General features: G+C 43.7%; 2 protein-coding genes across 2 annotated transcripts; one reads left to right on the forward strand and one right to left on the reverse strand.

Annotated features, from left to right (window-relative positions):
* Positions 1 to 336: 336 nt before the first annotated feature.
* LOC111798943 (F-box/kelch-repeat protein At5g42350-like) lies at positions 337 to 3,389 on the reverse strand. The gene is made up of 2 exons (XM_023682298.1): positions 3,169 to 3,389; positions 337 to 2,572 (listed from the first exon to the last, which is right to left on the reverse strand). Exon 2 carries the CDS (start codon positions 2,386 to 2,388, stop codon positions 649 to 651), a length of 1,740 nt encoding a protein of 579 aa, XP_023538066.1. The 5' UTR covers positions 2,389 to 2,572; positions 3,169 to 3,389; the 3' UTR covers positions 337 to 648.
* A 3,073-nt stretch (positions 3,390 to 6,462) lies between these two features.
* Positions 6,463 to 11,242, forward strand: LOC111798805. The gene is made up of 2 exons (XM_023682139.1): positions 6,463 to 10,418; positions 11,145 to 11,242. Exons 1-2 carry the CDS (start codon positions 6,494 to 6,496, stop codon positions 11,240 to 11,242), a joined length of 4,023 nt encoding a protein of 1,340 aa, XP_023537907.1. The 5' UTR covers positions 6,463 to 6,493.
* Positions 11,243 to 12,408: the final 1,166 nt, after the last annotated feature.

Consider the following 12,408-nt stretch of genomic DNA (forward strand, 5'->3'; position numbering starts at 1 on the left):
CATATGATTGATACTGCAACTTACACTAAGCTGGGGCAAACAAATTACTGTTCTTGCTGACATTTCCATTTTCGATAAAAAAAAGTCTTTCATGCCATTTTTGTATTCCACTCGTAATACAATACAATAGCAATTAAATGGCTCAATGAACTATCATCATAAGCATATTCAGCAGTTAACTAATATCAAGCCCTCCAACATTTGCTGTACACTAAACCATGTTCAAACTCATATTTCGTCTAAGCATGACATTTTTTTGACAGAAAATCACACAGTAGGGTGCATTTGGTAGAAAAGAAAGAGGACACAAAGACCCAAAAGTACATTTGGACAATGGGGGTGACAATCGGCACAGTCAGTTTATTATGCTAAAGCTTCAGTTCGTCAAATATTAAAACACACCACCAAATTAGAGAGATATAAAATCAATTACGAGGAAGATAATTTGACAGAAAATCACACAGTAGGGTGCTGCAATATATGACCCTGAATGTCTGATGAAGAAACTAAGATGAATTGATCGCATCCAAAAAAAATTTGATACAGAATATGAAATATATTTGCATTGCACCGCATATCTTCAACATTAGAAAGTGTTATTTCAGATATCTTCGAGCGTTAAGGAAAGGCAGTTAGAAAGAAAGGACCTTAGAGATGGAGGACTGCCATTGATTTGGTCAAGCAGGAAGAAGCATCCATTTCATGAGTTACACGAGTTCTTGAAATGTGATTCCAGTCTGATACTGCGTTGGAGATGTCACACACTGTCAAAAAGTCCAGTACCTGGCCGAAGATTTTAAACATTTCGATCCCGAATATCAGGTTTCTATCTGCAACAAATGCAGCATTCCAGTCCATTGGCGCATCGGGATGCACTGATACCTCTGTCCAGGCAAGGTACACGAGATCTAACTCCCAGAGTTTCCTGATAGCCTTGTTTCTCTGCCCTATTTGTCCATCCCCTTCACACCAGGAGACAGAAAGCATGAACAATCGGCCGTTAGAGGATACTAGTTTGGGGTAGTACTCGTGAACGCGAGGTGGGCATGGAGATGTATGGATTCCAATCCAGAAGCCTCGTTCGATGTCGTAACCTGCAAGTCTGTCTGTATCAGAATAAACATAGAAGATCCCATTGCAAACAACCCCAGAACATATGATACCGAAATCTACAGGGAGCCTCTGAATTTCTGTCCATTTATTTGATGAGGAATCGTAAATCTCTCCAGAATCTAATGGCTCATCCCAAGATCCTCGACCGCCTATAGCAATAATCACAAACCTACGATGTCCTTTTGCACGAGACTGATCACTCTTTTGTCGAATGAACTTATATGACTTCCTATTAGACAACATTGAAACGGTATTGTCTTCCACAGGATTTCTGACTTGAAGTCTTAGTGAGAGTCTGTGTGGATCCTCATAAACATCCAAAGAGCCACCGGCACGTGATCTCAAATAACGTCTATCTTGCCAATTATGCTGGCTCTGAACTAACGAAAATTCTGAGTTTATCTCAGAAGTTCCCAGTATAGGCGTTGATCTGGCATGCTTCATAGATGCAATTTTGCGCCAAGATTTAGTTAAAGGACTAAACACTAAGACCCCTTTATGTGTCCTGAATGAGCTCTTATCCATTTTCCCAAAGTTGGTCAAGCTAGAACATCCACCAACGATATATATATCATCCTGGATACTGGCTGTAGAGAACATAAATCTTCCCTTGAGAACATCAGCATTTATTCTATGCCATTGCTTTAGAGATACATCCAGTGCATGTATCTCGCTGGAGCAATAGCCCTCTTTAACAGCACCAAATAAAAATATCCACGGAGTCTGATATAAACATTCCCGTCTCATCTGTAAAAACCGAGGAGTGCTAGTCAAGTATCTCCATTTTTTGCACACAAGGCGAGCATTCATGAGACTCACAAGTGGGAGCCTCATCAAACATATTTCCAGAATGTCATCAGGAAGAAAAATATGAACATCAATGTTTCTTGTAGAGTCTCGAAGTTCGGAATACTTTGGACTTTGTTTCTTACGAAATCTCTCCTTTACGCCATATGAGAAGCAATCCACACTATTTTCTTCATTACTGAATAATAATTTGTATCCCTTAGCTTCGTCACTAGCACTGGATCTCCTTCTACTGCCTGTGTCACCAATTTCCTCACCAGTGTCAGCACCGACTTTGCAACCTCCACCTCTACCATATAATGTAAGACATCTCAAAGATATTCCCCTTGAAATATCCTCTTCCTCAGCAACACCTTTGTGATTCTTCCTCAATTTCTGGCTCATGCTTCTCATGAGCCGTTTTGACATGCTTAAAGCCTCAAAATCTTGATGAATGTATTCCAATTCAGCTTGTGTATTGGATAACATCCCTCCAGATCTTTGAAGTAAAAGTCACTCTTCCCATGACCATATGAACCATAGTTCAAAATTCATACTTAGACACACTTCATTTTTCTATCTAAGACTCGAAGGACTGAACTGTCTCACACGAAAAACCACATAGCCGCACACCAAAAGTAGAACACTATTCCTTACTCACTTCTTCAAGTACCTGTACAATGTACCACGGTTCAATTGCAAAATAAGCAAAGAGAAAAAAAGGGGAAAAAAATCCGATACCTAACCCCCTAACTTTCAAATAGCCGTGAATTCCTGGTTTAAGAACTCACAACTGCAGTCACACACAATCATCCAAGAACAGAATCACGAATTCCCTCGTTGTGACTGTTCACTCAACCTCACAACACAGAGTTGGAACAATTAAAGCGATGGAAATCTAAAACGCAGAACAAAAGCACAAATGAAAACCACGATCTACACAGACTAAAAAATTCATACAACAAAATCTCGACAGAACTACCAACAGTCAGTCAGTCAGTCATTTCAGATATTCTAATACCGGAGAGAAGGGGGAAAAGCACACTCCAGATCCACAACATTCAGCGGCTAGAGAAGATTTAACACTTTCGAAGAACTATTCAAGATTCATAGCGTTGGAGAGCAACAACCGCCAAAACCCCAACATAATTGAAACACAGCAACAACAACAACAACAAAAAACAACAAAAACCGCCATTTCGTAGAGAATAAGACCGGTATAACTACAAGCGAGATACAAAACAAGAAAGAAGAAAAGAGGTAACTTACATTACGGGAAACGTTACAGGGAAGAGCAATCCAGGAACCGAACCGAATCGAATCAAAAGGAAGTGAAAGGAAACATTAGAACGCTGGTGGAAGAAAATTGAGGCGTAACAATGGAGGAAATTCGGGTTTGGTGAGAGTTCTGGAAAAAATTAGTAAAGGCGACGACGAAGCATTTGATCTTCAAAAAGAACGCCCAAGGAAGACGAGGGCCTCCATCATCATTAACTTCATCTCTCCTCTTCTAAATTCTATTGCTCTCTTGTCGGGTATGATCCTCTACTACGCCTTTACTCTCACCTTACACTAGTCCTGAATTTGTAGCCGTCAGATTCGACTTGATCGTTAATCCGGCGCGTGGCCCCCACTGGCTGTTGTGGAGAAATAAATTCAAAGAGGAAAGGGAAAAACAAAAAATAAAATAAAATAAATACAAAAACAAAAGCGTTTTGCTTTTTAATTTTCCGTTTATTTTGATTCCTTAAAGCTTTTAAAGTTTTCTATTTTAATTATTCAACAAAGAAATATTGTTTTGGTTCATGAATTTCTGCTAACTCCTATAGTTTAAAATCATATGAATTTAAAAAATTATATATAGAGTTAACTGAACTGAAAATGGGTGAGAATCCAATGCCTCGAAAATCTAAGGGTTCCTCTACCAGGTTCATCCATGGAAGGTGAGTCAGGGCCTAAGATCAGGTTGAAAGGCGTAGTCGATGGACAACAGATGAATATTCCTGTACTACCCCTTATTGTTCCCAAAGGACGGAGGAGACTAGGTTAGCCGAAAGATGGTTATTGGTTCAAGGACTCAAGGTGCCCTGTTTTTTTTCAGGGCAAGAAGGGGTGGAGAAAATACCTCAAGCCAATGTTCGAGTACCACGCACTACGGCACTACCCCTTATTGGTCCCAAAGGACGGAAGAGACTAGGTTAGCCGAAAGATGGTTATTGGTTCAAGGACTCAATGTGCTCCTGTTTTTTTCAGGGTAGGAAGGGGTAGAGAAAATACCTACCTCAAAGATGGTTATTGGTTCAATGACTCAAGGTGCCCCTGTTTTGTTCAGGGTAGGAAGGGTAGAGAAAATACCTCAAGCCAATGTTCGAGTACCAGACACTACGGCGCTGAAGTAACTCATGTCATACTTCCTAGGAAAAGCTCGAATGACCTTCAACAAAAGGGTACCTATATCTAAAACCAACAAGTGGGTAGGTAGAGAATACCTAGGGGCACGAGACAACTCTCTCTAAGAAACTCGGCAAAATAGCCTGTAACTTCGGGAGAAGGCGTGTAACTAAATCACTAAATCGAATGACTATTTTCATTTGAGAATTTCATTCTTTTTTCCTTGAGATTTCGGATTGAATTTGTTTAGGATTGAATTTCTGTTTTAAGTCATTCTATTTCTTCTTTTTCTTTTATTCCTCGATAAAGTGAGAGTTCTCAGGCAACGCGGTTTATTTACAATTACAACATTTTGAATGAAAAACGGAAAAGATCCCTTAAAGAAACTAAAGAAAAAAGATTAATTGCTTGACTAACAACTTCTATACTCTTTAGCTCTAATGGATCAGGGTGCAACCCGTGAATAAACAAGATCATATCTAAATGAGACAGATCACGAAGATATAAAATTAAAGGATAAATTTATTTTTAAAAAATGAATATTAAAGATAAATAAAAGAAAGGAAAAAGAGAGCGGCGTATTTAAAGGAATGTGGGCCTAGGCGGTGGCTCATGGGCCCAGTTTTAATGGGTTTATTGAGTGGGCCCTTTCTGCCCAGCCCAACTACTCTGCTGCCTGAGCTGGATCCAGATTCCGGAGTTGGTTTGGTACACGCTGAAACCCTAAAATAATTATAGGTCCTAAATAAAAGGACGATATTTAAAATAATTAATTATAAAATATAGAATTTAAGAATTAATTTTCTTTTTGTAAGAATTATAGAATTATAGTCATATCTAAAATTTGAGAACAAAAATAGTAACATAATTAATTATTTTATGTATATTTTTAATTATAAAAATAACTTTAAAACATAAAGTTTTAATTATGTATGACTAATAATTATATTGCTACATTATTTGATATATTTTCTCCATTTTCTATATGTTTATGATATCTGTTAATTTTGTACGCCGTAAACGAAGAAAATTTAAGGATTAGCATCTTCGCTTCAATCGAACTACTATGTCTTACGCGATTTGAGGGGTCCTATCATATGCACAAAACAGTTGTAGTGAGGAGCAAAAACCTTGAAAGGTCCAAATTCAATTGTTTTTTAGTAGTACCGGTGAACTAGATGACTGCAAAGAAGCTACAAGAAACTAATCACGCCAACGAGATCAAAATAGAGTCGTCACTCTTACATCAGTCCAAGTCATTGAAAATTTGCCTTTGCGGGTCACTCGCTCTTAGAGACTAGCCCCAATCAAAATATCTCTATCGTGATGATCGAGAACAAACTTCCAACCAATATAAAATAGGAAACTTGTTAAGTAAATAAATTTGTAGCACTAATTCTCGTAGATAGCGATAATGTACGTATCACTCATTGGTTTGTTTTGTGTACACTAAAACTTTTAACGCGAGACACTATTGATTATCTTAGCTACACTCTATAAAACAACAATATGTGTACTGATGGTTCGATGAATAGCAGAAGTGCCTTGTGCATGGTCATTTGGCATGTCGGTATGCGCTGGCTAGAACGCGCACGATGCTAGACGATAGTGGTATGCTTGTGCATGGTAGGATAGGCGGTGTGTGTGTGGCGAGTATGTTGGGTGGCAAGGCTTCTTGCCCGTGCTATGTGTCACGGTCATGCTTGTCCAGGGCATGTTGCCCATGGCCGCATGCCCATGACAAGCCAAACCCTTGTATGTCTTTTCATTCTAGTGTTTTTCCCTTTGTAATTCTAGAGCGTATGACACTTCAAGAAAATCATGTCTAGGCCTGCCAGAACTAAAATGGCCCAGAATGTACTATAGGGGGATATGACTAGTCGTCAACTTCTCCCTACCCAAGGTTATATATGCTAAGCCGTTGTTATCTTTCTCTTGCTTGCTTATATAACGTCTCTTTCTAAAATCTCTCTTTCAAAAATCTCTCTCTCTCCTCGTTTTCTAAAACCTTCTTTTAAAACCGAGGCTAGAGGCTCGACCGTACGTCGCTTGGCCGTAGGCGACGCAAGAACAAATTGGCTTAACTCACTTGTCGCTGGAAAGTGAGTGCCGCACAATCGCTAGTCCGCTGCCTTCGAAAGTGCGATTGTGTCACGGGGTATCAGAGCTTTGTTAGCTCCGTAACGTCATACAGACCGAAATCATGTCGACGACAAAGTCGACACCCAAAGCACAAGCCGATCGGCTTACGCTAATAGAGGAGGAAATGCTGTTCCTCAAAGAAGTCCCTGACACCCTCCGTTTCCTGGAAACACGGGTGACCGAACTGAGTGAGAAAGTCGTCCAAGTCGACGCAATGGGCAACCGCCTAGATGGGTTGCCAATCGCAGAACTGTTGTTTCGAGTGACCTCGCTCGAAGAAAGAGTTGCTCCTACGAGCAGCCCAAAACCGTCTGATAGTCCGGATAGCTCTGTCGCACACAAAGAGGGACGTGGCGAAGAGTTCGACATACTACAAAACACAATGATGAGTTTGTTCAATGGATTGGCTGATGAATTCAGATCAACAGTCGACGACCTCCAAGAAAGGATGTCCGCCATGAGCACTCGAATTGAAGTTACCATGAAAGCCGTGGAAGGTGTCACGGCTGGACAAACTAGTACAGGATCCAACAAACTAAGGTTCCCAGACCCTAGAGCCTTCAAAGGGAATCGGGACGCCAAAGAGTTGGAGAACTTCATCTTCGACGTCGAACAGTACTTCAAAGCCACAACGGCTTGTACCGACGACAAGAAGGTGACTGTAGCTGCGATGTATCTCGTAGACGACGCCAAACTGTGGTGGCGTACGAAGGTGCAAGACATCGAGGATGGATTGTGCACCATCGACTCATGGGAGGACCTCAAGAGAGAGTTGAGGGAACAATTCCTCCCCGAAAATGCAGGACACATAGCAATGGAGAAAATAGTAGCCCTGAAACACACTGGAAACATACGGGACTACGTCAGACAATTCTCAACCCTGATGCTGGATATCAGGGGTACAGCAGAGAAGGACAAGGTGTTCTTCTTTATAAATGGTCTACAACCGTGGGCCAAAACAAAGATACATGAGAACAGGGTCCAAACCCTAGCTGCCGCAATGGCCTGCGCCGAGAGACTCGTGGACTGTGGGAACGAAGCAGGATCCCAAAGAAGAGCGACGCCAGCCCCAAACAATGGGGGCAAACCATACCGACCACCAGGCCATCGAAATGGAAGCCCCAACAGATCGAATGGATGGACGGATAGACCTCCTCAGAACAATCAAGCGGGGACATCTCGAGGGCCTTACCACCAAAAGAACCACCCGACGACGCCTTTGCAATGCATGCTATGTAAAGGCCCCCACAAGGTATCCTACTGTCCTCATCGGGCCTCTCTCACTGCACTCCAAGTGTCCATCCAAGAGAGCAATGAGGCAAGGGTCGAGACTTTGCTAGACAAGAAAGAAGATCACGACAACCCCCGAATGGGCGCACTCAAATTCTTGTCAGCCCTCCAACGGAAAGTCGAACCGAAGGAGATAATAGAGAAAGGGCTTATGTTCGTAGATGCCACCATAAACTCTCGACTGAGCAAGAGCACTCTGATAGACTCTGGAGCAACCCACAACTTCATTGCTGATCAAGAAGCCAGAAGATTGGGACTCACCATAGGAAAAGACCCGGGGAAAATGAAAGCTGTCAACTCCGAGGCCTTGCCTATTGTGGGAGTTTCCAAAGGAGTCCCCTTCAAAATAGGGGATTGGACTGGAGAGCTAGACCTTGTCGTGGTTCGCATGGACGACTTCGATGTGGTACTTGGGATGGAGTTCCTCCTAGAACACAAGGTCATCCCAATGCCATTGGCAAAATGCTTGGTGATCACCGACCGTAACCCCACAGTAATACCTGCAAGCATCAAGCAACCAGGTAATCTTCGGATGATCTCGGCCATACAGCTGAAAAGGGGACTCGCACGAGAGGAACCTACCTTCATGGCCATACCACTGATAGAAGAGGCAACCACCGAAGAGACTGTCCCAGAGGAAATCAAGGATGTATTAGACAGCTATACCGACATAATGCCAGAGAGTCTACCACAAACACTACCACCTCGTCGAGGCATTGACCACGAAATCGAACTCCTCCCCGGGGTTAAGCCGCCCGCAAAGAATGCATACCGGATGGCTCCACCCGAGCTAGCCGAATTGAGGAAACAACTAGACGAGTTGCTGAAGGCGGGATTCATTCGCCCGGCAAAGGCCCCTTATGGAGCCCCCGTACTATTCCAGAAGAAGAAGGATGGGACGTTGCGTCTGTGCATAGACTATAGAGCCTTAAACAAGGTGACAGTACGCAACAAATATCCTCTGCCGATAATATCTGACTTGTTCGACCAACTTCACGGGGCCAAGTACTTCACGAAATTGGACTTACGATCGGGATATTATCAAGTACGTATTGCCGAAGGGGACGAACCCAAGACGACGTGCGTAACAAGATATGGGGCCTTCGAATTCCTAGTAATGCCCTTTGGCTTGACAAACGCCCCAGCTACGTTCTGCACGTTGATGAACCAGGTTTTCTACGAATACCTGGATCAGTTCGTCATAGTATACCTCGACGACATTGTTGTTTACAGCACAACCCTCGAGGAACACAAAGTGCACTTGAAGTTAGTGTTTGACAAGCTCCGGCAGAACCAGCTGTATGTGAAGAAGGAGAAATGTGCATTCGCACAAACATGCATCCACTTCCTTGGACATGTCGTCAGATGTGGACAAATCAGTATGGATAGCGACAAGATAAAAGCTATCCAAGAATGGAAGGTTCCTACTTCCGTATCTGAGTTGAGGTCCTTCTTAGGACTAGCCAACTACTATAGGCGGTTCGTCGAAGGGTTTTCACGACGAGCCGCCCCATTGACAGAGCTGTTGAAGAAAGACCACCCTTGGTCGTGGTCGAATGATTGTCAAATGGCCTTTGAAAATCTGAAAACAACCATGACGAGGGGTCCTGTCCTCGGGTTGGTTGACGTCACAAAGCCATTTGAAGTGGAAACCGATGCTTCCGACTTTGCTCTCGGTGGGGTCCTTATTCAAGAAGGCCACCCCATCGCTTACGAAAGTCGAAAGCTCAACGATGCCGAACGAAGATACACTGTCTCCGAGAAAGAAATGCTGGCTGTAGTCCATTGCCTTCGAGTCTGGAGACAGTACCTCTTAGGATCGCAGTTCGTAGTGAAGACGGATAACAGCGCCACTTGCCACTTCTTTGATCAACCAAAATTAACAGCAAAACAAGCCCGGTGGCAGGAGTCGTTGGCTGAATTCGACTTCAAGTTCGAACACAAAGCGGGAAAGAGTAATCAAGCAGCCGACGCGCTGAGTCGGAAGGGCGAACATGCGGCCCTGTGCATGTTAGCCCATATTCATTCAAGTAAGATCGACGGATCGATGCGCGACATCATCAAGGAACATTTACACAAAGACCCATCGGCCAAAGCAGTTGTCGAACTAGCTAAGGCTGGGAAGACACGGCAGTTTTGGGTTGAGGGGGACCTCCTGATAACCAAAGGAAACAGATTGTACGTCCCAAGAACGGGAGAACTGAGGAAGAAGCTCATTCAAGAATGTCACGACACCTTATGGGCCGGACACCCGGGATGGCAAAGAACATACGCCCTAATAAAGAAGGGGTACTTCTGGCCAAACATGCGAGACGACATCATGCAATACACCAAGACGTGCCTCATCTGCCAACAGGATAAGGTCGAGAAAGCCAAAGTCTCTGGACTCTTGGAACCTCTACCTGTGCCAACAAGACCCTGGGAAAGTGTATCTCTGGACTTCATAACACACCTCCCAAAAGTCGGGGAATATGACGCCATCTTGGTTATTGTGGACCGGTTCTCAAAATATGCGACGTTCATCCCCACTCCCAAATTATGTTCGGCGGAACTCACAGCCCAACTGTTTTTCAAACACGTTGTAAAGTTATGGGGCATTCCGTCGAGTATCATCAGTGATAGGGATGGCAGATTCATTGGGACATTCTGGACTGAGTTATTCGCTTTCTTGGGAACAACCCTGAACATCTCCTCGAGTTATCACCCTCAAACCGATGGACAGACAGAACGGTTCAACTGCTTGCTCGAAGAATACTTACGTCACTTCGTCGACGCTCGCCAAAAGAACTGGATACAATTGTTAGATGTCGCCCAATTTTGCTTCAATTGTCAAACAAGCTCGTCTACGGGGAAGAGTCCCTTTGAAATTGTAAGTGGACGACAACCGGCCTTACCCCATATTATTGATCATCCTTATGCAGGAAAAAACCCTCAAGCTCACAACTTTACAAGAGAATGGAAGCAGACGACAGATATAGCCCGAGCATATTTAGAGAAGGCTTCCAAGCATATGAAGAAATGGGCGGACAAGAAGCGTCGCCCCCTTCATTTCCGTGCAGGAGATCAAGTCCTTATCAAGCTGAGACCAGAACAGATCAGATTTCGTAGCCGAAAGGACCAGAGATTAGTTCGTAAATACGAAGGCCCGGTTGAAGTCCTTAAAAAGATTGGGGCTACCTCCTACCGAGTTGCACTCCCCGCATGGATGAAAATTCACCCCGTCATTCATGTGAGCAACTTGAAGCCCTATCACCCTGATCCAGACGACGACCATCGAAATACAACCACAAGACCGAGCATCGATCTGAAACAAAAAGAGACAAAGGAAGTGGAAGAGATCCTAGCCGACAGGGTTAGGAAGATAGGAAGACCTGTACGGACGATTCGTGAATTCCTTGTCAAATGGAAGAATCTCCCTACAGAGGAAACAAGCTGGGAACGCGCCGAAGATCTGAACTCCGCCGCCACCCACATCGCAAGGTATGAAAGTAGTCGGTTGACGGGGACGTCAACCAATTAGGTGGGGGAGGATGTCACGGTCATGCCTGTCCAGGGCCTGTTGCCCATGGCCGCATGCCCATGACAAGCCAAACCCTTGTCATGTCTTTTCATTCTAGTGTTTTTCCCTTTGTAATTCTAGAGCGTATGACACCTCAAGAAAATCATGTCTAGGCCTGCCAGAACTAAAATGGCCCAGAATGTACTATAGGGGGATATGACTAGTCGTCAACTTCTCCCTACCCAAGGTTATATATGCTAAGCCGTTGTTATCTTTCTCTTGCTTGCTTATATAACGTCTCTTTCTAAAATCTCTCTTTCAAAAATCTCTCTCTCTCCTCGTTTTCTAAAACCTTCTTTTAAAACCGAGGCTAGAGGCTCGACCGTACGTCGCTTGGCCGTAGGCGACGCAAGAACAAATTGGCTTAACTCACTTGTCGCTGGAAAGTGAGTGCCGCATAATCGCTAGTCCGCTGCCTTCGAAAGTGCGATTGTGTCACTATGTTGGATGTGGTATGTGGGGAACACGGATGGGCACGCCAGGCTGCTCATGTGTGGCCATCAAGCCTTATTAGGCAAGGGGTCAACTCAATTGGACTAGCATAAAAGAGGGTTTATTCATCTTCTCTTAGATCTTCATATTTTCTTAGCCTGTGATTGGTCCTTATTATTAGATTGGTTAGTGCACGATCACATCAATTCCCTTTCCACACGTGTACTTAGTTTGTCGTTGGATTAAAAGCATATGATGAACATATATGTGATGTCTCACATTGGTTGGGGAGGAGAATAAAATACCATTTATAAGGGTGTGGAAACCTTCCCCTAGACACATTTTAAAGCCTTGAGGGGAAGCTCGAAAGGGAAAACCCAAAAAGAACAATATCTATTAGCGGTGGATCTGGGCTATTACAAATGGTATCAGAGCTAGACATCGGACGATGTGTCAGCCTTCTCGCTGTTCCTCGGAGGAGAGTAGACACAAGGCGGTGTGCCAGTAAAGACGCTAGGCCCTGAAAGGGGTGGATTTGATGGCGTTCCCACATCGATTGGAGGAAGGAAAGAGTACCAACGAGGACGCTAGGCTCCGAAGGGGTGGATTGTGATGTCCTAGTTGGGGAGGAGAACAAAACACTATTTATAAGAGTGTGAAAACCTTACCCTAACAGACACGTTTTAAAAGTCTTG

The sequence above is a fragment of the Cucurbita pepo genome, chromosome LG07 (genome assembly GCF_002806865.2).
Source record: "Cucurbita pepo subsp. pepo cultivar mu-cu-16 chromosome LG07, ASM280686v2, whole genome shotgun sequence".
Lineage (NCBI taxonomy): Eukaryota > Viridiplantae > Streptophyta > Magnoliopsida > Cucurbitales > Cucurbitaceae > Cucurbita > Cucurbita pepo.

Coding starts and splice junctions, on each gene's coding strand:
- LOC111798943 (XM_023682298.1), bottom strand. CDS start 2,388: ATGTTATCCAATACACAAGCTGAATTGGAATACATTCATCAAGATTTT.
- LOC111798805 (XM_023682139.1), top strand. CDS start 6,494: ATGTCGACGACAAAGTCGACACCCAAAGCACAAGCCGATCGGCTTACG. Junction 10,419..11,144: donor AACCCTGAACATCTCCTCGA/GTTATCACCCTC, acceptor ATCTCCCTACAG/AGGAAACAAGCTGGGAACGC.